This window comes from Meleagris gallopavo, chromosome 21, assembly GCF_905368555.1.
Source record: "Meleagris gallopavo chromosome 21, MGAL_WU_HG_1.1, whole genome shotgun sequence".
In the NCBI taxonomy this organism is placed as follows: Eukaryota; Metazoa; Chordata; class Aves; order Galliformes; family Phasianidae; genus Meleagris; species Meleagris gallopavo.
The window spans coordinates 4297486-4323900 of NC_139424.1; the positions used below are offsets into that span (position 1 = coordinate 4297486).

General features: G+C 49.6%; 1 protein-coding gene across 3 annotated transcripts; it reads right to left on the reverse strand.

Moving 5' to 3' along the window:
- Positions 1–76: 76 nt before the first annotated feature.
- On the reverse strand, positions 77–26193 carry POR (cytochrome p450 oxidoreductase). 3 transcript variants are annotated; one of them, XM_085240674.1, is made up of 17 exons: positions 26050–26193; positions 24379–24518; positions 15581–15770; positions 9025–9073; positions 8024–8152; positions 7294–7443; positions 6529–6653; positions 5579–5668; positions 5133–5231; positions 4364–4480; positions 3990–4108; positions 3016–3197; positions 2721–2870; positions 2249–2516; positions 1682–1827; positions 1305–1390; positions 77–1080 (listed from the first exon to the last, which is right to left on the reverse strand). In XM_085240674.1, exons 3-17 carry the CDS (start codon positions 15754–15756, stop codon positions 936–938), a joined length of 2031 nt encoding a protein of 676 aa, XP_085096800.1. In that variant the 5' UTR covers positions 15757–15770; positions 24379–24518; positions 26050–26193; the 3' UTR covers positions 77–935. The 3 variants fall into 3 exon arrangements, with proteins under 3 accessions (XP_085096800.1, XP_010720069.1, XP_010720070.1); XM_010721767.3 differs by lacking the exons at positions 24379–24518; positions 26050–26193 and adding an exon at positions 22239–22369; XM_010721768.4 differs by lacking the exons at positions 15581–15770; positions 24379–24518; positions 26050–26193 and adding an exon at positions 11467–11820.
- Positions 26194–26415: the final 222 nt, after the last annotated feature.

The window sequence follows — 26415 nt, forward strand, 5'->3', positions numbered from 1 at the left end:
GGTGGCAGCTATTGCTTCTCCTACCTCCCTCTTTCCTCCAGCGGACCAGGGGGAAGATAGAAGGGCAAGCAGCAACTACAGAAACAGTGTTTTTATTCCAAGGGCAAGTATATTTAAATAATTTACAGTCATTGGACAGCCTGAAAGGTTGTTTTTTTTTTTTTCTTCCATGATTAAATCACAAAGATATTGAAACAAAAACAGTATTAAAAAAAAAAAAAAAAAAAAGAGCATACACAGCATGACAGAGGGGCTGGGAACAGGGGAGCTGCCGGCTGAAGGGCCCAAGGGAGCCAGCAGGACCCTGCAGCTGTGACCCCAGACTGGGCTGTGGGGAGGGGAGGAGCTGCCCCCTGCCCTGCTGAGTGCTGGAACACAGGAGGGTGCAGGGGAAGGGGGGGTGCCTGCAGGTCCTGGCTGGGTGCAGGTTGTGCCTTTTCCTCAAGAGGCAACCTGTGGTCATTTAGTGACAGCACGGGGCATAGGAGCTAGCCCTAGAGAAGGTCAAACAGCAGGAGAGGGATGAGAGCAGATCACTGCCCCACGCTGTGCCCTCGCACCAAACCTGCCAGGTTCCTCCATCCCCGCTGCCATCCCCAGCCTGCAGGGCACAAGGGTGGTCTGTAGTTCCAGAACGAGGTGCCAGGAAATAAGGCAACACCCCGTGTTCAGAAAAGACCCCAGAGCTCCCCCAGGGCCATCCATCCCTCCTGCCCCACATCCCCAGGGCAAAGACTGGGGACAAAGCCTCAGCCACTCCCTATCCCTCCACCTGTCCCCTTCCACCACCCAGGGTGCACAGCCCATCCTGGGTGCAGAGGAGGGGTTGGGGTGACAATGGGGTAGCTGGAGGCTGGGGTGACACAGTCACCCACAGGAACAGCGGGCGGGAGGGCACCTCCTGCGTTCTCTCCCTGGCCCTACCATCCTCTCTCTTAGCTCCACACATCCAAAGAGTAACGGCCCTTAGTCATCAGTTTCTTTACATAGTCCACGGCCTGAGACTGATTCATGTTTCCATACTCAGCCACAATCTCATAGAAAGTGTTCTGCACGTCCCGGGCCATGTTGCGGGCATCCCTGGAAAGAAGAGGACCGTGAGCGAGGTGATAACACAGAGCAAATAAAAGCTGGCTGTCCCTGAACACGTGGATGGGGGCAATTTGCCCTGCCCAGCCCATTTACCTGGCTGCTCACTGTCCCACTGAAAAAAAGAGTGAGCAAGCAGGTAAACGGGAGGCACACTCATTTTTCAAAATACAAGAACATTTATCCCTAAGTCCCTTCCTTGTCCCAGGACTTACCCACACACATAGATATGAGCATTTCCATCATTCACCAGCTTCCAGATGTGTTCCTTGTTCTTCTTTATTAGGTGTTGGACATAAACCTGGCAAGAAACAATGGGCTGTGTCACAGGCCAGGGGGGGAAGCCAAGCCCATGCCCATAACCCCCTTCATCCCACGCAGCACAACACAGCAGCAGACGAGCTGGGTGCTCCTTTGACTGCCATGGGCCTCCTCAAACAGCAGGGCTGGCTGTCCCCAGTCCTCAAAGCTTTATTTACAACCCCCATCACAGCTTGATCCTTATGTTTCCCTTCCAACCCAGGATACTCCGTGACTTTAGGGGAGTGATGCTGGGCAATGGGAGCAACTGCGTGAGGGACAAGAGAGGTACCTTCTCAGCCTGATCCCTGGAGAAGGCGACGTTGAGCTGGGTGAGGACGCCCTCCTGCTTGAAACGGGCCAGCTCCTGGCGGTACAGGTAGTCCTCCTGCTCACGGCGACAGCCGTAGTACAGCACCGTCTCACCCACCTCTTTGCCTGCGGTCACAAAGCACCCATCAGCCCCTTGCAGCCCCCTGGCCCTCCCGCTCCCTCCACTTTCCCTGTCCTGCTCACCCAGCCCAGGGCTGGCAGAGCTGTTGCTTCTGTTTATGAGAAGCTCAAGGCTGATCCCAAGATAGCTACGTGCTTTAGAAATGAGTCAAAGTGACCTGCCTGTGCTTTTCTGCAGAGGTGGCAGAAATCAGAGAAATAGCTTCGATCTACCTGCCTTCCAAGTGCCCCCTGTGGCCGGCAAACAAGGACAAAGTCTCCTTGTGCTGGGACAAAATACGCTGTCCTTCATCTGCAGTCCTCTCCCCAACCCATTTGAGGGTACAGCACAAGCTGTACCCAATGGAGGCGCCGACCAGCCCAGCAGGGCACCCCTCAGTGCCCAGGGGAGTTTTTGGGTTCTCACCTTGCTCCTTCAGCCAGGCCCGCTCCTGTATGAAGCCAATGAAGGGGGCTATGCCTGTGCCTGGTCCAATCATGATGACAGGTGTGCTGGGTTTGAAGGGCAGGCGGAACTGCGACTTCCGGACATACATGGGCACCAGGGAGTTCCTCCCATTCTCGTTGGGCACCTTGTTCTTCAGCCAGTTGGTGGCCACCCCTTTGTTCAGCCGTCCTGTCTTGGTCTCGTACTCCACCGTCACAGCGCAGATGTGGATGGAGTTGGGGTGAACCTGCAGGAAGGGGACGTCAGTGCAAGGCAGAGGGAGCCCCAGCTTTCCTGGCTGGCTGCAATGTAGCACAGAAAAAAATTTCTCTCTCCAGAAGTTGGGATAACCCAGAGCAAATTCCTAAAGTCCTGTCAATGTCAGAGCAAGGGGACTATGGCACCGTGGAGCTAAATGGCTGTGTTAGCATCCCTCGTGCTGCGCGCTCACCTTGGAGGAGGAGGCAATGGAGTAGTAGCGGGCCTGCAGACGGGGCAGGAGCTCACACAAGTGGTCGATGGGGGGATGCAGTGAGGGCATGTCCTGCAGGATGGCCAGGATGTTCCTCCGGGCCTCCACCACCCAGCTGAGGTAGAGAGCCTGTGGACAAGGAAGGCACACTCATGACTTCTCTACGAAACCACAAACACACCCCACAGCTCTCTGACCACGGCACGCCTCCCCTGAGGGCATCCCCCAGACCCAGCTCAACCCGCAGCTTTGCTGGGAAGGCTGCAGCTCACACCTTCCCCTCAGCGGTGGATGATGCCATCTTTCGGAGCTGCTCCTGCTCCCCAGTGTCCGTGGCATACTGGGCCAGCTCATAGAGCACGTTGGTGCGGGGCGGGTTGGTGATGTCCAGGTAATACGTCAGGGCTGTACGGTAGGAGGTGGGGCAGGGGAATGGGTGTTTCTTGTTGGATTCCTCTGGAGGAGAAGAGAGGAAAGAAAGAAGGATGTCAGCAAGCGCTTGCTGTCACGTTAGATTTCAGCCATGGGCATTTGGGAAAGCGAAGCACCATCAGTCAAGGCTGGAGACATTCAGTTTAGCAAATTAAGAGCAAGTAAGGGGCAGGAATGATTGTGCGAGGCCAGGCAGCCCAGGACACCACACAGGAGTCTGCAGCCTCTAGCAGAGCATTACAGTCATTAACTCTTTGGAAATGAGAAGCCAGCTCTTGGACTTCTGGGCCAGCAGCTCTGATGCCTCAGGTCAGGCGTTGCTGTCTCAGGAGTAACACAAGCAGCAGCTGCAGCCTCCCTCCTGCCACAGGACAGCTCTGCTGGGAACACTGCCCAAGAAAAGCTCTTTGTATCAGCACTGAAAAGTGCTCTCTTCTGGCATCTCAGCCCCCAAGTCTGCGCATCCTCCAGGGACTGAAAAACAGTGTTTCAGACTCAAAAGCTCCTATTGAGCTCTGGGGCTGCTGCAGCAGAGGGATGCTCTGGTGGGCTGGTGCTCTGTAATTAGGAGAACGCCGTTACATAATTTGTTATTGAATGGGCACACCAAACATTTCACAACTGATCCACTTCAACTGGCTTGTAGCAAACAGGCTCTATGCCACTACTGCAAAAAGCATTTAGAGTGGCCAAGGGATGTCTCTGCCTGGAGGTGTCCTACAGGACCTAAGGGTGATCTGACTCTTGCTGTAGTGGGAAGGACAGAGGCTACGGCAGAAGAAGAGCTGCTGATGTGCATGGGTGATCCATACTCACCATCCAAATTGTTTAGTGACATGACTGTATCCAGATCTGTGCCCAGAATCTCACCAAACTGATTCACCAGAGATGCGTCATTGGCTGGATAAACAGCCACGTGGTCCCCAGACTCATACCTGGTACAAGAACAGGAGGAGAAGAGATGAAATACAGGCACTACTTCTTGTCCATGTCATGCCTGAGCTGCTCAGCCAGAGGACAAGCAGGCTGCTGGTTAGTAAGACAACACCGAGACCTGAGCTGCTACACAGCACCTGCAGGCTCAGGGACCCCAAAGAGACACCAGTCATGGTAGTAAGGAACCATCAGATTATTTTTTTCCTTTTCTATATGGGAGCCCCAGAAATAACAGCAGTTTTCCCAGAGCCTACCTGATTTTGGAATTGGAGATATCCAGCTCCAGGTGCATAAGGTGTCGTTCCCCACCCTCATTCAGCTTACGGTTCTCTGTAACCACAGCCAGGAAGGGGTTCTTGGCATCAAATGGCCTGGAAGGAAAGGAGGCCCCTCTGGGTTACTTTCCTGCAGGCTCACAGTACCACTTTCATCTAGGTATGTTCTTTCTGTCTCCAGAGCAGGGTCCCACTATTAGAGCACAGGGCCATCCTGGCTCACGTTTCAAAACACAGCACAAAACTTATGCTGCTGCTGCCCACAATTGACAGAGAAAACAATCATTTTCCTTCTCAGTACAGCCCAGCAGCCAACAGCTCCTACCCAACTAAGAACAAATGATGCAACAGCAGATTAGAGGGAGTGTCACCTCTCAAAATGGTATTTCAGGTTGTAATTCATTTACACAATTAATCTCCCCACAGCAATACCGCAAGCAACCATCACACATTAACCACTCCAGGGGAGGAAAGGTTCTGACTGACCTCAGGACAAATGCTGCACACTTACCAGCCAAACAGCATAGGTGAACACAGCCAACCTCTCAAACATTAATGACTCATTAAGTGTGGAACCCCTGAGAGTTCCAGGGGACACCTGAACCAGCTTCTCTTGGGCAGATGTCTGCCACGTGGCTGTGTTGCCAAGATGACACTGCCTGCATGGCTTGTGCAGTTAGAAACATCAAGAATGCCATCAGCCAAAGCCTGACCCAAGGACACCCTGCCAGGGCAGTCTGGCACTTACGGCTTCTGGTTCTCGTAGCTCTTGAGACGGCCCATCTCCCCAGTGTACACCTTGTTCATGTTCACATCTGTGTGCACCACCAGCTCATACTGGCGGATGCTGGAAGAGGAAATGGAACAGAAGAGAGGAAAAGAAGTCAAATTGGAAATAATGAAGGTACAATTGGAACCACCATCTGCTTTACTGGGTTTGCTGCAGTTTAGACAAATGACACTTCTGCCCTTCACCCCTCTCAACACAGCAGGAAGCAGGAAGCAGTAATGCTCAGTGCCCAAACCAAGAATTATCAACTCTGCTGGGAGCACTGCAAATCTGTGTGTGCACTCAAGCTTGGAAAAGGCAACAGCTTGCAGGAAAGGGGACAGCAGCTCAGGCCTGATGGCACAGCTGCCGCTCAGACGTGGCCAATCTTTCTGGCACCCAGAAGAAAATGCTCCCATACTCACCTGGATTCCTCTCCTGTAGCCTCCACCCCAAAGTGCTCACACACTGCTGGCCAGAACTGCTCTCTCCAAGTGATGAAGTCTTCTTCCAGGCTACATGAGGAGAAAGGGAGTTTCAATAATCCTGCTCAAGAGGAAGCAGAGGGATGTTCCCAGAAGGGCCAACTGAGATCCCTTCCTTCACCATGGGAAAAGGCATCTGCCCATGGATCCAATAAGTTTTGTTACCTCTTCATGCTCACACATCACCAGAAGAGCATCTTCAGAGCACTGATATGAAGAAGGGAATTCCTGTTACACCTCCCTTCACAGCCACAGAAGGCTGTAACTCAAGCTTGGTGTCTTTGCACATCTCACCATCCCCTGCCCATTCCTGGCATTAGGTCACCTTCCAGATTCCAATTTTGAAAAGTTTATTTTCCTAAATTCAGAGCCTCACATACAGGGCAGATCCCTCTGATTAGATCTTGCCATCCTTGGAGGCAAAACCACAGGTTAATATAATTCCTGAAGTTAAGCTGCTGCCAAGATGTTGTTCAGGTAAGTACAAACAATTGTTCTTGGACTGTGAGTTGGAAAACTGCTGCATTCTACCATAAAATAAACAGCTCACAAGGAGATGGAGCTTATTTCATCTGCAGGGATGAGAGGGCTTCTCCATCCAGACAAGGATATCAGAGCTGCAGAAGTGCAAAGACAGAAGAGGCTGTGAAACCTCATGAAATACACAGTTATGGTCATTTAAAGCTGATGTCGGATTTCAGCAAGGTATATGGAGTACACATGACTGATTTATGTGAGAGAGAGAGCAGATGCACTCAGGGACATGGCAACCACCGTAAATAGCCATAAGGAGTTTACCTCTGTCTTAGCAGTAGAGCCAACACCTTGCCAGGGACCCTTCCATGTTGCTACAGCCAGCTCAGAGCAACCCTTCAAGTCGAGCTACTCACTTGCCATCATCATCTCCCAGTCCAAGCTCAAAGATGCGCTGGGCTCCAAGCTCCTCCAATCTCTTGTCCACATATTTTCCCATGGCATTGAAGTGCTCGTAAGTCTTGTTCCCCAGCCCAAAGACCTGGAAGAGAACACTGATAATCATGGAGAAGCAGGGACTGGACTTCCTCCATCAGAGAGCATCCTCTGTCCTTCCCCTTCCACAAAATGCCCAGCAAGTGCTTACAAACTGCTTCTTACAGAGCAGCTTAACATCTCCAGCAGTGCATTTTCCTTTCGTTTGCAATGGTGATGCTGCCTAAAGAATTTGGCTGGCGTTTAGGTGAGGTGGCTGTATCTCAGCCAATTATTCAGCTCAGCACAGAAAAAGAGCCACACACACTCCTCCAAGTGATTTAATTTGTGAAAGAGCATCTAGCCAAGGGCCGTTCAATTAGCTCCTGAACAACAGCAGCAGCCTGTAACTCATTTACAGACCTTATATTCAATGTCTGCTGGGCTGTTTGGGCAAGACATGGTCAGCAAACGCTTGTGATTTAGGTAGTGGGGAGAACTCACTGACAGCTACATTTAAAACACTTAGATACATGTTTGCAAATATCTGTGCAGCTTGGAGAGGAAGACAATAAGGACTATATTCAGAACAGGCATAGAAGGCATAGGCATCATGTTGTGTTTTTACCCAAGCCATGTGCAAGCACAGTGGAAGGTTTTTGACTTTCCTGTCCAAATACAGCATAAACTGGAGTTAAACCACTTACTGCAAAGCGGAGACCTGACAGGTCAGCATCAGCCTCCTGCAGCCAGTCGTAGAAGTCTTGGGCATTGTCTGTAGGATCACCCTCACCATACGTGGCCATACAGAACACAGCCAAGGACTTGTCAATCTCAGAGAGGCGACTCAGGTCCGACTACAACCAAAGCAAAGAATAAGTCCTCAGTGATCATGCAATGTGATTATTGAGCAAGCCTACACCTACACTGCAGCTACACCCCTGCTGCACAGAACAGCACCACATCATGTCAAACAACTGCTTACAAAAGGGGTTGAGGAAAGGCCAAACCCATCTGAAATGGTAAGGAAAATAAAGCTAGCTATACCACTGGATTGCAAGTCAGTACTTCTGCTCCACCAGAAAAGTGATGGGATTTTCCATCCAGGCTTAAGGGACCAGGATTAATGTTCCTACTGAAGAATAATACAATGTCAATCCCTCTGTACAAGACTGCAGCAGTATGGTACCAATGCTAACTGCAGAAGGAACATAGAGAAAGTTTCATGCTGCCAGCAGATGACTTGTAAGTCCCAAGCACTCCAGGCTACATTCCTTTTTCAGCCAAGTTGCAGAGTTTACCCCAAACCTATAGACTGACAAGGACCCACCTCTGCAACTCTGAACATGAGCTAATTTCATTTCCCTCTCTAAGTGAGACTACTTAGAGCAACAGTCCCTTGGCCATACCCCGAGGCTGTGTTCATGGCTAAATTACCAAGTCATACTCCTCTGGATCTGCTGCCATGCCACGGAGACCATAGCGGTGAGCGTCTTTGGAGAGGCGATTGGCAAATTCCTCTGCTGTACCCGTTTGGGAACCATAGAAAACCACTATGTTTCGCCCCTTGGAGAGAAGAAAAACAAACTGTTAAATGGCAATTACTCATTTGGCAAACATACAGAGCAAGCACATCTTATCAAAATGGAAAAGCCTGGGATCGGGAGTCCTGGACTGAAGCTTAAAGGCAACTAGGAGCCTGCATTTGTACAGGACTTCACACCAAGTTAAGCTGTTGATAGGAATATGATCCATGTCAGTCTCAGGGAGACGACTCAGGTCAATCTAAAATTACAGCAAAGAATAAACTTTCAAGGTTTATTCTCAGCCTCAAAGCTACAAAGTGACTCCAGAAGGCAGGAAACTCCCCGGACAAGAAAGACTTGCCAAAGCTTTGGGAAAGCGTCCGAGTACGGGAGCTCCTGCTCCACAGCAAGCCAGTTACTTTGAAGGAAAATGGAAAATATATCCAGCCCTTACATTTTCCCCTGCTTCCTCCTGCACCCAGTCCAGCAGAGTCCAATCTGCCAAATCTGTGTACAATTCCCATTACAGAGTGAGCCTGGTTTGGGAATCAACCACAAAGATGAACAACTGCCAGCTAATGATTTCAAAGTCTCTGCCCTTTCCAACCTGACTTTGATCCCCTATTACACTTCTTTTTTTCTTGTACCAAATTGTCAATTTAGTTTTTTCTCTCTAAGAACAACGTTCAGGCAGAGACTGCTGAGAGCTACTCCTGCCCCCCACACAGACTGCCTTTGGACACTGCAGCAGAATGCCTCTGGATCCAAGTCAGTCCCACTGCTGACAGCTAACAGTCTCCAGAGGATAAAGGGAGTGACCTGAGCTCTGTCACCTTCCCAGCACCTAGAGCAGGTCACCTTCCCAGCACCCAGAGCAGGTCACCTTCCCAGCACCCAGAGCAGGCAGCTTACCGTCTTCTTCATCTTCTCAATGAAGCTGCTATCTCTTGCTGGGGATGATCTGAAAGACAAAAGAAACCTCTTTTCAGATGAGTACGTTCATTCTTTAAGGTCAGAGATAAACAAGTGGAGGAAAAGGCAGCCCCTGGGCTGTGTCAGATCTCAGCAGGGCTACCAAAGTGGTGAGATTCCCCATCAGCCACTGATATTTAGCCTGTCCCAGAGACATCCAGCGCTCAGCTGCAGGGTGACTTCTCCAAGGACAGACACAGAGCAGGGGAAAAGCCAGCTGCCGGCCTTACATCCTTCAGGAAGGCATGCTGCAGGCAAAGCCCAGGAACTCAGCCCTGGGCAGCAGGAAACTTTCACTCTGAAAACTGAAAAACTGCTGGTTATGAGGACCTCGCAGAACTAGCACGCTTTCAGATAGATCTCAGAAGCCAAGCCATGGTGTGAGATGGGGAGAACACCCTGCCTCTGCTCCTCTGTGGTGGGCAGGCTTTGGTTCTGAGCCATGCCCCTGGGGAGGATTCCCCAAGTGTGAAGTAAGACAAGGCTAAAAACCAGTTGTTCTAACCTCAAAACAGACCCTGCAGAGCAGAGGGGCGCACAGAGGCTCAGTGGTGGATCAGTCCCTGGCAACACAAATGCTGCCCTTTGAGGTCCCACAGGGTTAATTTCCACACTGGGGTTTCTGTCTCCAGCACAGAGGCATTTGCTTTGTTGCAAGTAAGTGGCTTTCTCATGCTTGAAAGTGGGAAAAACCATGGCAGTCAGAAACATGCAGGCAGAGATGCACAGCACTATGGATACCCCATTATTTAGGAAGCCAAGAGAGCTTAACTATGCTAAATGCACCCGTGGGCTTTTAGTGTCACACCGTGAAAGCAATGTAACCCTGCTGACAAGCGGGCCCTCTGAGAACCCCACAAGCAGACATAGCTCCAGCTATGGTCAGATTAGGCACTGGGGTCTCTTCAAGGCAGGCAAACAAGTGCCAGGAGCTCACTTGCTGTCTTCTCTGCTGAAGCTTTGGTAGCAGGGAAGAGAGGAACGTGGGACCCGTTCCCATTCCTCTTTCACAATGGAAGAATGCAAGGCTGGGTCTCCTGTGGGAAGAGAGAAGCCTCCAGGCAAAAAACAAATGGTTTTGGCTCCGGCCCATGCAAGAATGTGCAGAGCTCACTAACAGTTTCCTAAACCCTGCAGCCCAGAGGGAGGGATCTGTGCGGACGTGCGGAGACATTTGCAGAGTGCACACACACAGCAGCAGGGTGGGGGCATCCAATCCAAGAACCCCTTTCCACCCAAACTTCATACGGAGCTCCACAACCAGGCCTGGTAGCTTTGAGCAGTTATATTCCCAAGCACCATGTATGAAAGATGGAGCAAACCCTATCCAAAAAAGAGGCTGTGCTCACAGGACAGTGCTGCTTTGTGCCCCTATTTGCCCCCTCCATGACTAACAGCCTCTCTGTGTCTTCCTTTGTACCCTGCTGGGAACAGGGGCACTGCAAGCACCTTTCACAAAGCAATCCCAACCCTGCCTCTGCCAGAACCCAGGCTCTGCAGAGTTGCCCCCACGTGTCCCAAAGCCCACAGGACTCTCTCTTCACTTTTGGCTCCCATGTGAATCTCTTTCGTTTACTGCCCTCTTGGAAATGAGATCCAATTAAAATAGCTGTTGGGTCAACTGCTAACCAGAATGCTTTTAAAGGAAGTAAAAATAAGTTTTAAATCCTTTCAGTAAGTTCCCTTGGAAAGGAGGAAAGGGCACACATGGAGCTAGTCCACTTTCAAAGGAGGCAACCTCACACTGAAGAGTCGTGGTGGAGAACAGACTGTGGCTCAGACATAGAAGAAATGAGTCTGGCTTCTGTTAAAAAAAGAAAAACAAAAAAACAAAGCCACAGAATTCCCTGTAACTGTTTCATCAGGATGGCTTGAAAATCCGAGCTGTAAAATGCAGAAAATACTGAAGACAGAAATGACGCTGATTTTCATTGTTCAGCCAGGAAAAGTTAGGAGAGAAAGCACATTTTCAGCAGTGACCACCCCTACAGTTCAACGTAGCTCATGGTTGTGTTTATAATAGAAAAAGTGATGGGTGGAAAAAAGGAGATTAACTCCTTTGTTGAAGCAAGTGTACAGATTGCCCACCCTTACTGAGAGTCCAGAGCACAAACAAGTCCCAAGGCGCTCTCACTTTGATTTCAGGAGGAAAAAGGGAGGAGTAGAAGAAATCACAGGCAGCTCAAAGTTATCAAAGTCTGAAGAAAAGGTGAAACAGAAAGCTCCCACACCTGCCTCGCCTACCGAAAACAAATGCACATCCAGAAGCAAGAATGCAGCTTGGTTGCTGCACAGAAACTGCTCTCACCCAAGCACCCACGCTGGGGACCTCCTTCACAGCAGCCTGCCTCCAAGCAGAGCCTCTCCCTGCGATTCACTCACCTGGACACAGCCGCCTCTTCTCCTGGCACCGAGTACACACATCCCATGGTCAGGGCAGGGAAAAGGCAAACAAAGAGTCCCAGGGCAGCTCTCTCTGTCTGCAAGGGGAGGTGTGGGGGAAGGATCTAACTTAGCTCTGGAGAAACATGCACACAGGCCTTTCCATTCTGCTCCTTCTGGGCATTGAAGCCAAGCGTCAGCCTTTTGTTAAATAGAAGAGAGCCGGCACAAAAGGTCCCAGTCAGGGTCATAGCAGAAGTGGTGCAGCGCGTTCAGCTCCTGGTCGTGAGGCTTTGGAAGTTACACAGCAAATCCACACAGTCTTGAGACACTGCAACATCTGGCAGCAGTGGCAGAAAGGAATTAGGAGTCAAGAATGAAACCTCCCAGGATTCTCCGCAGCACACGTCCCTCTCCCATCCGCGTGGAGCTGGATGCAAAGCCCTCCCCCAGCCTTGTTACCCTGGAAACTGTTTATATCACAGTTGTTTTTAGATATATTCTTTAAAAGAAAAAAAAAAAAAGTCAGTGCTGTAGCTGAATGAAACGATTCCAGACACTGTGTGAGTAAAGTCACGGGTAACTATGGCAGTGCCATTATGGAGGCAGCTCAAAGGAGTTCTCATCAGGATCCTATTAAATTAAATTAGAGATGGTCTCTCTCTAACACACACACAGGCAGCTGAGAGCTAATCAGGCTGAGAAGTTGGAGCAATTCCTGTGACAGGAAGCCCTACAAGCACCAGAGAATGACTCTCTATAGCTGCGGAATAGAGATAAGCCTATTTGTGCCCCAAACAACGTTGAAGGCGAGGAGGGGGAGGAGAAGGGTGGGCTGACACCAAACATAACTATCAGTGTCTCACCCTGTCTCCCCAGGGTAACAATCCCTGTGCAATTCCGGAGCAGGGACACAAGGGAGGGCAGAAATCTGTGATTGAGAAACACAGAGATGGCCTGAGTGGAGAAAAAGTAATGAGGGCACTCCTCAGGAATGTCACCAAGTACAGCTGCCCTCGCCATGGCTGCATGGAGATCGAGGGCTGCTCTCTCTAATGACATCTGCAGAGCAGGCGGCCAGGAACACTCCAGTGGTTTCAATTAAAACTGAAAACAGTCAAAATGTAAAAAAAAAATCCTCAGATGGCAGCATCCCGGGCTGCCCTGTGGGTATTTCACTGCACAAGTAGATGAAGTCTTACATGCAGAAACATCTACATATGCTGAATCCCTTCTCTGGGGGCTTCAGGCAGGGGAAGAGCTCTGCTCCACCATAAGTAGAAGGGACCAGTGAATGCTGCAGCTTAACCCAGAGACACACCAACAGGGTGAGAGCAGGACTGCTCCCAGCACGTGTGGGCAGGCAGGGCCACAAAAAGCGAGGCCAGATGAGATGCCATCCAGGAGAGAGTACTTTGATTGTGGACATCATCTTCAACAATCAGCAGCAATTCCAGCATCTTCCCTGGAGATACAGCTGTACTGACTTTGCTTGATAGAGGTACGCTGCTCAGCAGCAACTCCAGGAAGGCACCGAGGTGTCAGAGCTGAGTTCAGGTTGGAAACTATGTTTGAACTCTCATAATTTGGAAGGAAACCCAGCAGCAGCCTTCACAGCCATGTGAAATGCTTTTCAAACCCAGTCTTTCACAGTTGAAGCTGAAGTTAGGAGCTAAAGGAGCACAACAGAAAACACTACCAAGTACTGCCAGATAAAGCAGTTCAGGACAGCCTGGCAAGTCAAGGTACAGCTGCAAGGAAAGAGCTGAAGAAAAGCAACATCTCTTAAGGCTGAGGCTCTCCACTGCAGCTGCAAAGGGCTCTGTCTCCACGGCCAGCTTCCCCAATGCTTGCTATACAGCCAGCCCAGGGCAACAGTGGACAGCATGATCTTCTATATTGCTGATTTGCTTGTTCAACAGCAAGGAAACTCCACCCTAGGCTCTAGATGACAGAGGGAAGGAAATCCAAGGCTGAGCAAGGTTATTTTTCCCCACTTGTTTCCCTCACACTTCCAAGCATCCCATAAAATAACACTGCAACAGCAGCAGGAAGTCACTGTCTCCAACCAGAGGATAAATGTGCCACGAGCCACAGCCTGGGCTTATGGGTCCAAGCTCCCCTCAGCTTACCACAATGACCACAGCTTAGTTCTTATCACGACACAGCCATGCTTGTTACAATCTCCAGAGGATATCCACATGCATAAACACAAGTAGCTCTCAGGCACAAGAGGGAACTATTTGACTGATTCAACAAAATCAGGTGTCCCAGGCCTGCATTCAGAGAGCTCTGCCTTGCAGCTAGAAAACTTATGATCTGGGCAGAGGGGAAACGAGACCAAACCTGTTCCTCTTCAACTAGAAACTGAATTTCAACACAAACACTGAAAGACAAGCCTTGAGAACTGGAAGCAGTACAACTCAATAAGGTAAATACAGAGGTATAGAAGAGATACAAGGCCCACAATCACTTGCTGTGTTTGCCTTAGCTTATATTTACACATGGGGTACTAGAAGCACGTACCCCACGCTGAAATGCCTTGGCCTATCACCAAATGTCCTCTTCTGACCAGCCTATGGAGAGTTCCTGCCTCTTTCCACACCTGACTGCAAGTGCTACTCTGTTGCTCCAAGTGAATACTTTCAAATGAAGGGCTAAGAAGAATTTCATACCAGCAGCACCCTTTAAGTGCCTCGTGGGGAAAACCACTTCCTGAAGGGCATCTCACCACTGCAACTATGTGCAAAAATCTTGAGCCTAGTGTGAACATCCAAGCATGGTGATCCACTTTGCCTCTCTAGCCAGCACGTGTACACACACAACCTGCAGTGTACCCAGCATTACAAACAAAAAAGATTCACCTTAGTCAGGAGGTTACCTTCTGTGTAGGCCTACTACTGTAAAAGCACAGAGTTGGCTTTCTATCTACAGCAAATGCATCCACACAGAGAACAGATCCCAGGTAGGAAAGGTATTGCACAGCTCCAGCTCCTGAGGTCTCTGCTGCAGAGTTTCACACCTGTACTTACTGCTCTCACCCACACAAGGCCACTGCACCAGGAGGAAATAGCAGGAATAGGATCAAAAGCCCAGAAGAAAGCTGATGGGACAGACAAGGAACTAAACACCTCCATCAGTGCAGCTCGCTCCTGGCCCTAGAAGAAAGGGAGGAACAAGGACCCCTCTCGAAATCCAGTCTCCTGCTGCAGAGACCAGGTATCAAAACCAAACACATTTCACAAGAGCTGCCAAGCAGTTCATGTCCAGGAACTACCTTCCAGCTCCCAAGGCCCTGTTTCTTCACTTTATAACTATGAATAGATAAGATTTCCTAGATCGATTTTCTCTTTCTCCAGACTTATCTATGACTTATCTTAAAATGCAGAGAATAGCCAAAGCAATCCCTAAGCATGCTGAAGTGCAGCCAAGGGCTTTTAAAGTCTTTTCTTGCCTTGCTTGGCAAGACAAGTTATTGATACAGACCACAGCACAGCATAAGAGAACTGCAGCCTGCCTCTTCCACAGGGATTTCTGCATGGTGAGGCAAACATATCTCAAAAGAAACACGAGGGGACAGAAAGGCACTTCAGGACCAAGGCTCTGCATCTGGAGACCTCAAAGAAACCCTTCAAGGGGGTTTCAAGGACCCACTGGTAGCACAAAACGCTCCCACCCTTCTGATGGGAGGAATCCCATGCCATCACCCGGGAAAAATCACCTGTCTTCTGGCAAAAGTCAAAGCAATTTTTTGGATGGCAATGCAAGAGAACTACTAATAGGAGGTTCCTCCCTTCTGGCTTCTCCACCAATTCCTACAGTAGGTTGCAAGCCTTGGTGGCAGCTTTGTGAGGTCAGGGCACAATTAGAAATGCAGCAACTTGCACTGAGTGAAAGGCTTGTGATGGAAACCCCATCTAAACGTCTTCATACACAGAAATCAGTCTTCCTGCTCCCAGAAGTCTGTGACTGTAACCTGCAGGGAGGATCCAGCTGGTGCAAGTGCTCAAGGAAAACCAAACAGGGAAGGAAAAGCAAGAGTGTCTTTGTAGTCAGAAAATCATAAGGAAGAATGAAAGTCACCCTCACCCCAAGTAAGTAAGCTGGTACTTACACTGTTTGGATTTTGGGGAGATCAGGAATTTCCTCCTTTTTCTTGCGGAAGAAGAACCAATAAGTAAAAAGTCCAGCGATGAGTGAGATAAGAAACACATCAGTCATGCTGAAGAAAGAGTCTTGTGCAGTGCTTTCAGGAGGGGAGACTGCTGATTCCACGCCAGCACCACCCATGATGGTCAGAGATACTGGAAGGAAAGAAAAACAGATGAACGTCAGCAATCACACACAACCACAGAAAAACAGAAGAGCATTAAGGACCACTCAGAACATGATTTTGCATTATACACTTAATCCTAGGAACACATGGTAGCCCAACAACTCCCAGAAATTTCGAGACATTCCATCACACTCTGCAAGATCTCTTCCTTCTTTGGTATCTCATTACCCTGCCATGCTTATCCCTTCCCACTGCATCCGTGCTGATCTACTGGCAATAACTTCTGCTCATCCCCAGCTAGCAACACTGGAGCAGCCCCACGTTCCAACCAGGGAGCCCAGGCTGGCTGCTAACAGCCCAGCAAGGCTCAGCAGGGATGCATGGCCAGCCTTTAGCAGACCTCTACCCATCACACAGCCCACAGGGTGCCTGCTGGTGGGGGAAGACACCACTCTTTCACACACTCCTCCAGATCTGTCTCTCCCTCCAAGGAGATGCAGTGCTCCTGATTTACTGCAGCACTCACACACTGCAAAGCAGGACTTCTGCAAGCATCCCCACACCATGTCATTACAGCAGCAAAATGGTGAGTACTTCTGATTTACTATCCATCCCCACACAGACCCATCCTTTGTACCTCTGTCTTCTTCGTCAGCTCCACTCCCTTCCCTCGTTTAACTTCTGTTTCCTTGAATTACGAGTTCACCAGTAGGAAACTGAGCAGAGTTTAAGTGATTTGGCCACGGCCATACTCAAGGTCTGTGGTAGAACAAGGACACGTACCTAGCCTTCAAGTCCCTGACTGCCCAATGGCCTCTGTCCATTTCGCAGGAGCCACCCATCGCTCCCTCCCTCCCAAACTCTGCCAAACTTTGAACTCCCCTGACCGCAATTCACATTGAAAGATTACCTGCCCAATGCACAAGGGCACACACTGTCCAGGCAAATAGATAATTAACTCAAAACCTGATTCATAAGGGCAAAGTGACTCTTCTTGCACTTAGGCACCACGCCAGCCCAGGAGACCATGGACATTTGAACCTGCACACAGAAGAGTGACTCAGAGCTGCGGAGTTGCCACTGGAGTGAGGACATGTTGAGGCCATGTGCTATGGCAAAGCTGGAAGAGAAACAGCAAGCTGTGCCTGGGATGAGAAGTTGACTTAAGTTTAAACTCTGCTCATGGTTTATACAAATCTAAGTCCAGGTTTTCACAACAGCTCATCCTTTTCTCCTAACAGCACTCATGTAACAGCTAGGGTTTGCTTCATTCTCCTGCCCACGTTGTTGCTTCTGAGCCTACTGAGGGAGCACGCAGCTCCAGAGATCATGGAGTTCAGCACAAGAAGTCACAGCCACCCAGCAGCCATCACAGGTGGGCTGCTGGGCATTTCTGCAGGTCAGCGAGCTTTCAGCTCCATAGGAAGCTTCATTTAGTGAAGAGCTGGGCAAGTGATGAGATTCTGTGAAGTGATTACTACAGAAGGCACTAAAACCACTGCAGAACCCACATTTGCTGCTGGGCTCTTAGAGATGACACTAAGCAGGGAGTAGGAAGAAAAACATTAGCAATGCAGTGCAGACAAGCAAAGTACTTGCTCCTCTCATCAGGTCACCCTGTCCTCCCTCCCTCGTAGAGAGGCTTTCCATCTCCAAACCTCAGAGCCAAGCAGGAGATGGGTGTTATTTCTGTGTAACTGTAGACTAAACTGTTAGGCAAAGCCTCCACAACCAGAGCTCTGCTGCCAACAACACACAGCTCCCAGCAGAGTCCTTCCTCTCGTCTCTGTTGCCCTCTGGGGTAAATCCCCCCTGATGGGGATTTACTGTGGGAGAGAAGGCATTGGTGTGAGGAAAAGCACTGCTAGTTTATTGCCTCTACTCCTGATGAAACTTCAGAGGAAGCTATTGGAAAAAACGAGGCTAATGGAGACCATGCTGAGCTGGCTTGGGGCAGGCAGCCCTTTCTTCCTAAGCACCGAATCCAGCACTTGCAGCAGCGAAGCCCTAGGAAATCTTTCTTGCAGCAAGCACAGCAGCTACGTAACTGCTTGCCAACCAGCTGCACATGGAGGAAAGTTTCTAGCCAGACACCTCCAGCAAGCACGGGGTGGGACGCATACAGGCTGCGTATGCCTGGCCCCCAGCAACCCCACCCTCCAGCTCAGATAACTCAGCACAGATATTCACCAGCTTCCCAGGGCTTTGCTTTCAACAGCAAGGAAGTGCAGTGCCTTGGAAGGAGGCATCCTCAGGAGTGAAGCTTCCAGGAATGCAGTGCAGACAGGAGGGGGAGGAAGCCAGACTATCTCCTGGCATTCACCGTGCTGCAGCTCTCCAGCACTTCAAAGGTGAACCCTACAGCTGCAGCAACAGCTGGACCACCCCCTGCTCACTCACCACCTGAGGGAAGAGCACCAGTTCTAGAAGCTCAGGGCACAGGAGCTGCAGTCTGGTCTGGTCTCATCTCACCATTTGCAAGTCCCCGTGTCAAAAAGGTTCTGTACTGAGCTCTGACCCTGGAAGGAAACAGCGCTGTCCTCTAGTGATGGAATCAAAGACATCAGAACTAGTGTTTCTTGTGCTCAGTTCCATTTGGTCCTGGATATTACCATTTATTCAAGTCAGCTACAGATTTTTCTTTTTTTCTCTCCCTTTCCCATCCCTATCTCTAGGAAACAGATGTAACAAAAGAAACACAAAGGATGTGGGATTAAACTTTACACTTTTTTTTTTTAAAAGCTTGTCATAACTCAGAAGTACTGATTTAACTCCCTTCACCTGACACAGGGAAACTATTTCTCAATTTATCTCAGACTCAACATAGCTGGCTAGGTTGCAATTACCTTCCAGAAGCTGACAGCAATTCACCAGCTAATACACATTCTTCTCAAACCTCCAGTGAAGGGAAAACTGACTCTCATTTGGGATTTAGCTGTCCTGGAAATCCCAGTCTCTGAGAAGATCTTACTAGAATCAAATCAGTTCCCTACAAGGGAGAACAAAATTTATGATGCAGAAGTAAAAGTTCCCCTTATATCAGCTTCAAGGGTAGCTATTTCATCCTCAGTGTTTACTGTACCTTCAGTCAAGATAACAACCAAGATAAGGCAGACATCCAACTCCCCACCTCCCCCCTAGTTTTTTAGTATCAGTCATGCCTACATTTCTTGATCCTCATCTACGCACGCAGTATCTGGTGAAAAGCAATCAGTCTCAGCCACGATGTAAGGTATCTACATAGAAAAGTCACAACATTTTGAAAGACTGCAATCAAGCAGCACTATTTCAGCACAGCTTTTCAGCCTCTTAGTGCAGCTTCTAAACCTGGGACTGTGCACGATACAGCAGATCTCAATCATTCCAATCACTGGGGGCATCTCTGCACATCTCCATGCTGCCACAGTGATGCATCTCTTTTTCATGTTAAAGAATCTTATTTCTAATTCTAAGTGGTCAGCGACCCAAACAGATCCGTTATTCTCCCTCTATTGTGCACAGCTGATGGCAGTACCAGCTGATGCTTTAGATGCAGCCAAAAGCATGCTGCAGACCTCAGCTCCAACTGGCAGGCAGAACATCAAGTTCATATAGCAGGTGGCTAGAAGGTCTCCCTTTCCCTAGAATACATGGAAGTTTCCGAGAGTCACAGATTGCTTGTAGTACAATATAATGACCAATGACCCTTGGCTCTGAAGTTAAGTTCATGACTTGTGCAGGAAGTTGGCTCTTCACAAAACTAACCTTTTATCTATATGACGTTTGTGTTTTTTCAAGCATCCAGGATGATTTGCTTTCTTGGCCCACAACTGCAGCCTGCGAATCCAAGCTCTGAGCTCAACCCTCCTCTGACCTGCGCTGTCAGAAGCAGGGTATGACAAACTCACATCAGCCCCACCGGCCTGAGATGGGGAGGAGAAGCAGACTGTGACAAGGCACAGCCCCAGGCTGCTCTCCACCTCAGCTCCCACAGCCAACCCCCTGCCCAAGGCCAAGATTCCACCAACCAGTTGATTACAGCCTGTAGCACCAACAAGCCCAAAAGTTCAGCTTGACACAGAGAAAGGCTCCTCCTGATCTGTACACTCGTGCAGTGATAAGCACAAGCCCATCTCCCACATCGCTGTGCCTATTGAGGCAGCAAGCTGAACTTCTTCAAGAGTTTTTTCAAACCAAACAGAGCAGCAGCAGTGCACTCTGGACACTTGGAGATAAAACAAACATGGGAGCTGCAGGCAGAAGCTCTATTTCATAATACGTGCACTCTAAATCTGCAGTGACTGAATCAGAGGAGTCACCAAGCAACAAATGCATGTGGTATCACTGGGCAATAAACACCTAAGGCTCACAATGATGCCCCTGGTGCCAGGCACCATCCAGAGGCAGACCAGACAGCTCAGCCTTCAGGGTCCAGCACATCTCAGATAGCTGCTGGCCAGGGGACCAAAGAACTGGTCTAAAGCCAAACCATGGCCTGCAGGAGCAAGCTGCATGCCTTGCAGCTGTACAGCCATGTGGCCAGCATGAACCAGAGCACTATGTCCTTCTCTGTTCACTGGAACATTCCCATCAAGCAAGGATGCTTACCGGACTGCTTTTCTGTTTCCTATCACTGGAAATCTCCCCAAGTCAGCACCAAAACAAACTGCAACACACACTCAAAGATCTCCCAGTTCTTTCAGACCGTCCTTCTCCATGTCAGGCTCCCAGCAAAAGCCCTGTGCAGCTGTGCCAGGGAAGAGAACAAAGGAGTGTGCTGATGGAAACAGCCTGGCAGAGCACTTCTCTTGCTTCCTGCAGCCACATGACGGCCCTCGTGCCATTGACTCAGCACATACTTTGCACTATTAGAAAAAGCAGAAATACAGCTGTCATGATTACTAGTGTTGGAAGGTCTGAATGGAGGGGGTTGTCAGTGTCATCACAAGATATAAGGAAGCCGTGAGCCTCTGCACACAGTTGGATGGAGAAGAAGGAAGGAACTTGCTTATAAGCAGGAATGAAGTCATGTGGTAGAAAAAGGGTTGTCTGCCTTCACCCACTAAAGATACAAGATAAGCAGGTTACTGAAGTGCCAGGAAGAAATCCCAGACTTAAGCCCACAAGAAAGGAGTGCCAGTAGCAACAGGAACAGAGCAGGTTTGTGGTGGAGATGGTATTGCTGCCCATGCACTGAGTCCCGCTGCAGAGACAACTTCCCTGTGTGCTGATGCATAGCATGAGGCCAGGAGACCTTTGGGGCAAACTGCTTCCCTCACTGCAACAGTTTGGTCAGCCACGTGGGGCTGATTTGCACCGCTGCCTGAGAAACCAAGGCTCCCTATCCCTACCACTTCCATATCTCTTCCAAACCCCATCACGTCCTGCATCTTGCCATTCCCCACCATCAACTCAAGGGTGCAAGGCAGCAGCCCCAAGCTAAAGAGAGGACCTCGAGGAGTGTAAGAAATGTACACAATCAAAGCTTTTTTTTTTTTTTTTTGGTGAGACAGAACAAATTACTCTTGCTGTGCAAGGTCGCATCCAACCAGGCCTTGACATACCAGCTCAGACATCAGAATTTCTATTTTCGGAATGGGACAGATGCAGAATGTGCATCAGTCAAACTGGAGCTTGAAACACTGCATATTTGGGCTTTCACTGTTACAGTGGGATTTTTCTGGCCAATAACTCTTATTCAAGGACAGCAGAGCAGCTGTAAAAGCAAGGAGAACAACAGGAGAAGGTTTACTGAGGCAGAAAGCAACTCTGCCCTAGGGGTATGCCAACACGTGGCTACGCAATGAGTCCAGGACACTGAACCAAAGGATTTAAGGCATTATCCAACACAAGAATGAAATCAAACTTGTCTTAACAACACAACCTAGTATTACTGAATTAGCACACTTCCCTTCACCAGGAAATAGCCTGTCTCTCAGCCTTTAAACACTAGGCATTTCACTGGCTCAAACACTCAAACACCCACTTTTGCACAGATTAACATGAGCCAGCAGAGAAAAACAAGCATTCAGGATTGCAGGACAAACAGAACCTGAGAAGGGCGTGTAAACTGAACCCCTCTGCTAACTAGTGCTGCTCCCCAGCTTTCCTTCCTCCAGAGGGACAAATTCAGAGCATCATGCCACGCGTGCATACTATGAAAGGAGAACAAAGGTCTCAACACCGCCAACATTTAGAAGTTGGGGAAAGACCACAGGAGCTGCAGATTATCCTTTTGCCAATTGCCATAGGCTCTTCTCACTCAGAGCAACTGCTCAGAGAGCTGTGCTGCAAAATCTCAGCAGTGAGCCTTTCACACACATATTTTGCATGGTTCAGGTCCTGACTGCTGAAGATATTTTTGTGCTCATGAGGTTGCTAATAAACACCATATTCCTTTCTGCAGCTGCTGTACCCAATGCTGCTAAAGCTGCAGTGAAAACTCCTCCTCAGACCTGGCCACTTGCTGACCCTGTGCCTGCATTCGATGAGGGTGTGTGACAAGCTGTGATTTTACCTGCAGGCACTTCCAGGGAGCAGAGCACCAAAGGGCTGGCAGCTGCAGACTGTCATCTCTTCCACCAAGAAGAGTTTAGATGGCAAAAGTCTCTAACACTTTTCTCATTCAGAAGTCTTCCTTTGAAGCTAGCAGCTGGAAGAGAGTCAGAGATCCAGCACAAGCTTAAGAACTGAACACCTCTGTTTAGAACAGAATGTTTTGGGGGGGGGTTATTTATTTACTTAAGGAAAACCCTGTGGTATTTGTACAGAACCAGAACACTTTGTACTTATAAGGTAGCTTTCCCCAGAGGATGTGGAAGCATTTCAAATATTTTGCACCTGTGTTCTGCCTTGATGTAAGGGAAGGAGGTGTTACCACATGATCCTTGCATGTGGGCACGTTAGTGTCAGCCATGTGGAAACTCACTGTGAAAGCTGTCCCCCGGGCCCCAGAAGCAGACTGTACATCTGGCTGATCCATGAGGGTCCCCCAATGAACCTCACTGACTCCGTGGGTGAGACACTCCAAGCTGAATACCTGAGAAATACAGGCATCTCCTGAGCTCTGTTCCCTGCAGTCACACAGCTGTGTGCAGGCAGGCAGTGCCAGCAGACCCCAGAACATCAGCTCTGTAACCCAAAGCTGACATCCTCGTGCCAAAAAGGGACATCAGACCACAGAATAGCAGACAGAACAGGCAGGGAGAAAGTAGGGTCACAGGCTGAATGGTTGAACTCAAGTTATAAAACTCACAACCTTCTAACTCCACACTCCCATTCTAGTATGGTCAACATAAACAGAAGATACTTGACACGCAGTTTTTCTTTCCCTTTGTAAGATTAGCTGCTCCTCTTACCTCAAGTATGTAAGCACACAGCCCTGTTACACAACCACAGCTTGCACAATCCTTGCAGGCATTTTATCAGCTTGCTCCTCCAAAGCTTCAAGTTAGAATCAAGAGATGCTAGCAATGACCTGCGAAAGCAAGTCAGTAGATACATTCCACAAATAACTGCACAGCAACATCCAGTGTACTTGCCAGTGCCACAAAGATTGATCTAAAAACACCCTAAGCAGGTAACTAAGCTTCCACAGAAGACTTGCACGTGTATTGACAGAGCCAGATTTTCCAAGGAGAAAAATCCAACCCGAGCTTGAACTCCGAACCTACTCAACTCCTAGTTTAGGAAGAATGGAAAGTAAAATTAATCAGTAATTCTACTTTATTCTTTGCAAAGCTATAACTGTAACTATATTTGGAGCTGTGAGTTATGCTTTAGTAGTTTGTGGTAGCAGTGGTAGTGAGAAGACGGTTGGACTAAATGATCTTATAGGTCTTTTCCAACCTTGTGATTTTATGATAACCAGAGGCACAGAAGTGGCCACTAGCTAGCAGGAATGCTACAATAGTCTGCCACCGTAGATCACATTCAGCTACCCTTTGGACCTGTGGCCTTAGAAAAGCCAGAGATAGGAGCACTCCTCTTCCGCTCTTTGTGGACTCTGTAAATGACAAGTAGCACATAATTGACTTGAACTGCAGAAAGAGATAACAAACAGCTTGTAATTGGAGAGAAGCAGCAAGAGATTATGAGCAGCCTGTAATTATTTGTCCTGTTATATGAAATTTCAAACTCCACAAAAAACAATCTTGGCAGGTGTGCACCAGCCTCTATGGTGCTCATGACTCACTCAACAATAGCATGTATACAGTACACTTGGGTCAAATGATCACACTGAGAAAGCAATTTATGTAAGTTCTAAGAATTGCATTTTTAAAGGTAGGAAAGCTCATGTCAGGCAACAGAACAAAGTTCAGTGTCAGCAGAGGTAACTGCCAAATTGTTTTCTTTTATGTGAGAGAAAAGAGATGGGGAGGAGATGATCAGAGCACAGATCTGAGCAGGGAAGTCTCTTGCCCAGTCCTTCAGGACGGAGCAAACATTATCTCTGCTGTGTCTCAACATGAAAGTAAAGATCAAAGGGGATTTCAGTTCATGTGTGGCTCCATGTGTTGCTTTTATTGCAGATTAACTGCGTAAAGAAACCATCACTCTCCAGCTCCCAGCCTGCCAGCTCCTGCTGTCAGCCATCTGCTCCAAACCCAATGCATCCACAGATACTCCACCTGTGACACTCAAAAGAAACAGGTTACCTTGCACCTGCTGTTCTGCAAGCAAACACCGATGGGACCCACAAGCTCCAACACGAAGGGCAGCAAGCAGCAGGGAACACTTCCCTCAAGACAAGACAAGGAGTGTTGGTCAGACAGCCCCGTCGAGCTTCTCCAGCTGCCTGCAAGAAAGAAAAATAAAAGTTGTAGAAACCACCTCCTTGCTCAACTCAGACTAGGCACCACCCCAGCAATTATTGATTGAAAAAGAGGCAACTGCAAAGTGATGACATAACAAGAGATTTTCCTGACAGTTAGGGCAGGACTCTAATTAACAGTATTAAGCCAGATCTGTGACATTAACTCCTCCTTTCTGCCCGCTCTTCTTACTCTTTCAATGTAAAAGCCTTGGAGAGTAAGTGTTCAGTTGCCACCTTTTTTCCTGCAGTGCTGGGTTTCCTCCCTGCCTTTCCCACCATCACGGGAAAGTGTTTTGCAAGCACCTCTTTCTGCACTTTCACATCCACGTGCAACAACACACAAGACTCCTCCAGCTCTATGCTGCGCACACCCGGATTCAGAGCAATCAACCCAACAGAAGATGCATTGAGACAACACTAGGTTCTCCAGGAGCAGCCCAACTCACCAGCCCTTGCCCAGCAAACACCAGTATCCTCACTTGCAGCAGACTCACCCACAAGTGTGCTTTGTGTGTGCACAGCTCATCACAGTTGATGAAAGATCTACAGGAAAAGTAAATGACAGCACCCTCCTTTCTAATTAGCAAAAGAGACATGCACGCACTGCTCCTCACTGTAGGCCACACAAAGCCTAAAGCACTGCAAAGGGAGAGATGCCTTCACGGATATGAGCACCGTTTTACTTTCCAAGTTTAGAAGCAGAGACCTGATCCATCTTTGTGCTCTTCTGACTTCTCAACAGGATGCTACTGCTTCTTAGAAACAGCTGTAAAAGCCAAAACCCGTTTCAGTTTCCCAGACTCATTCATACTAAGCAGAACTAAGTAAGCCCTCTTCATGCATTCCACCAACCGTTCTCATTTGCCTTTATGTCCCGAACGTTAACCCACACCAACCCAGGGACCGAAGCACATTCCAACAAGCGAGGAGACCTCCTAAGAACCACCTCCAGTTTGATGGCTGATGCCCAACGAACACCAGAACCAGGCATCTTCACCCACTCTTGCTTTAACAGCCCCAGACACGAGACTTCCCATTACTTCCTTCTGTCAGCACGTTCCCTAGGGGATACCTTCACCCCAGTGCAGTTCAGCAGCCTGGCACCGGTTGGGTTGTTACGGCAGCCCTGCTGTGCTCTGGGTTTCCCCATCGGACCGGGCTGGGCACAGCTCCCTGGGCTGCCTCACCGCCCTCTGTGTAAAGAACGTCCCTCAGCGTCCAGTCGAACCCCCCTCGTCGAGTTTACAGCCATCCCCTATCGCCCTACGGCAGCCACGGACAGAAAAGCAGCAGTGCGGCACAGCCCCGCACGCAGCAGCGCTCTCGGCGGGACCCAGGATCACAACGCAGCCCCCCATCGCAGGGCCTCACTCCTCCCGGCCCCCCCGCACCACGGCCCCGTTCACCTCAGCCATCCCGTAACCGAGCCCCGCTCACCTCCGACCCCCCGCCCCCAGACAGCCCTCCTCTCTCTCCCCAGTCTCGGCACGCCGCCCACCCGCCATGCCCTTACCCGCCCCGCTCCCGTGCCGTCTGACGCTGGCGGTGCCCGCAGCCCGGCGCGGCCGGCACGTAGGGCGGCGCGCACCACTGTGCGCACAGAGCGGGGGGATCCGTGAGCCGCCCCCGCCTCCCGCCAATGGGCTGCGAGCGCGCGGCGCGGACACCCCTCACCGCCTCTCCCCTCTCCCCCCGAGGTTGGTACGGTCCCAGCGCGCCTCTTGCTGGGGAAGCCTTAAAGGGACAGGGTGAGCGGCTCAAAGGTCACGGGGTGGTCCGAGGTCGAAGGAAGGATGGGGGTCGGCGCGGCAGGCACGGTGCACAGGGACAGCGGTACAGACATACAGACTTGTATAGACATACAGACATATGGACATGT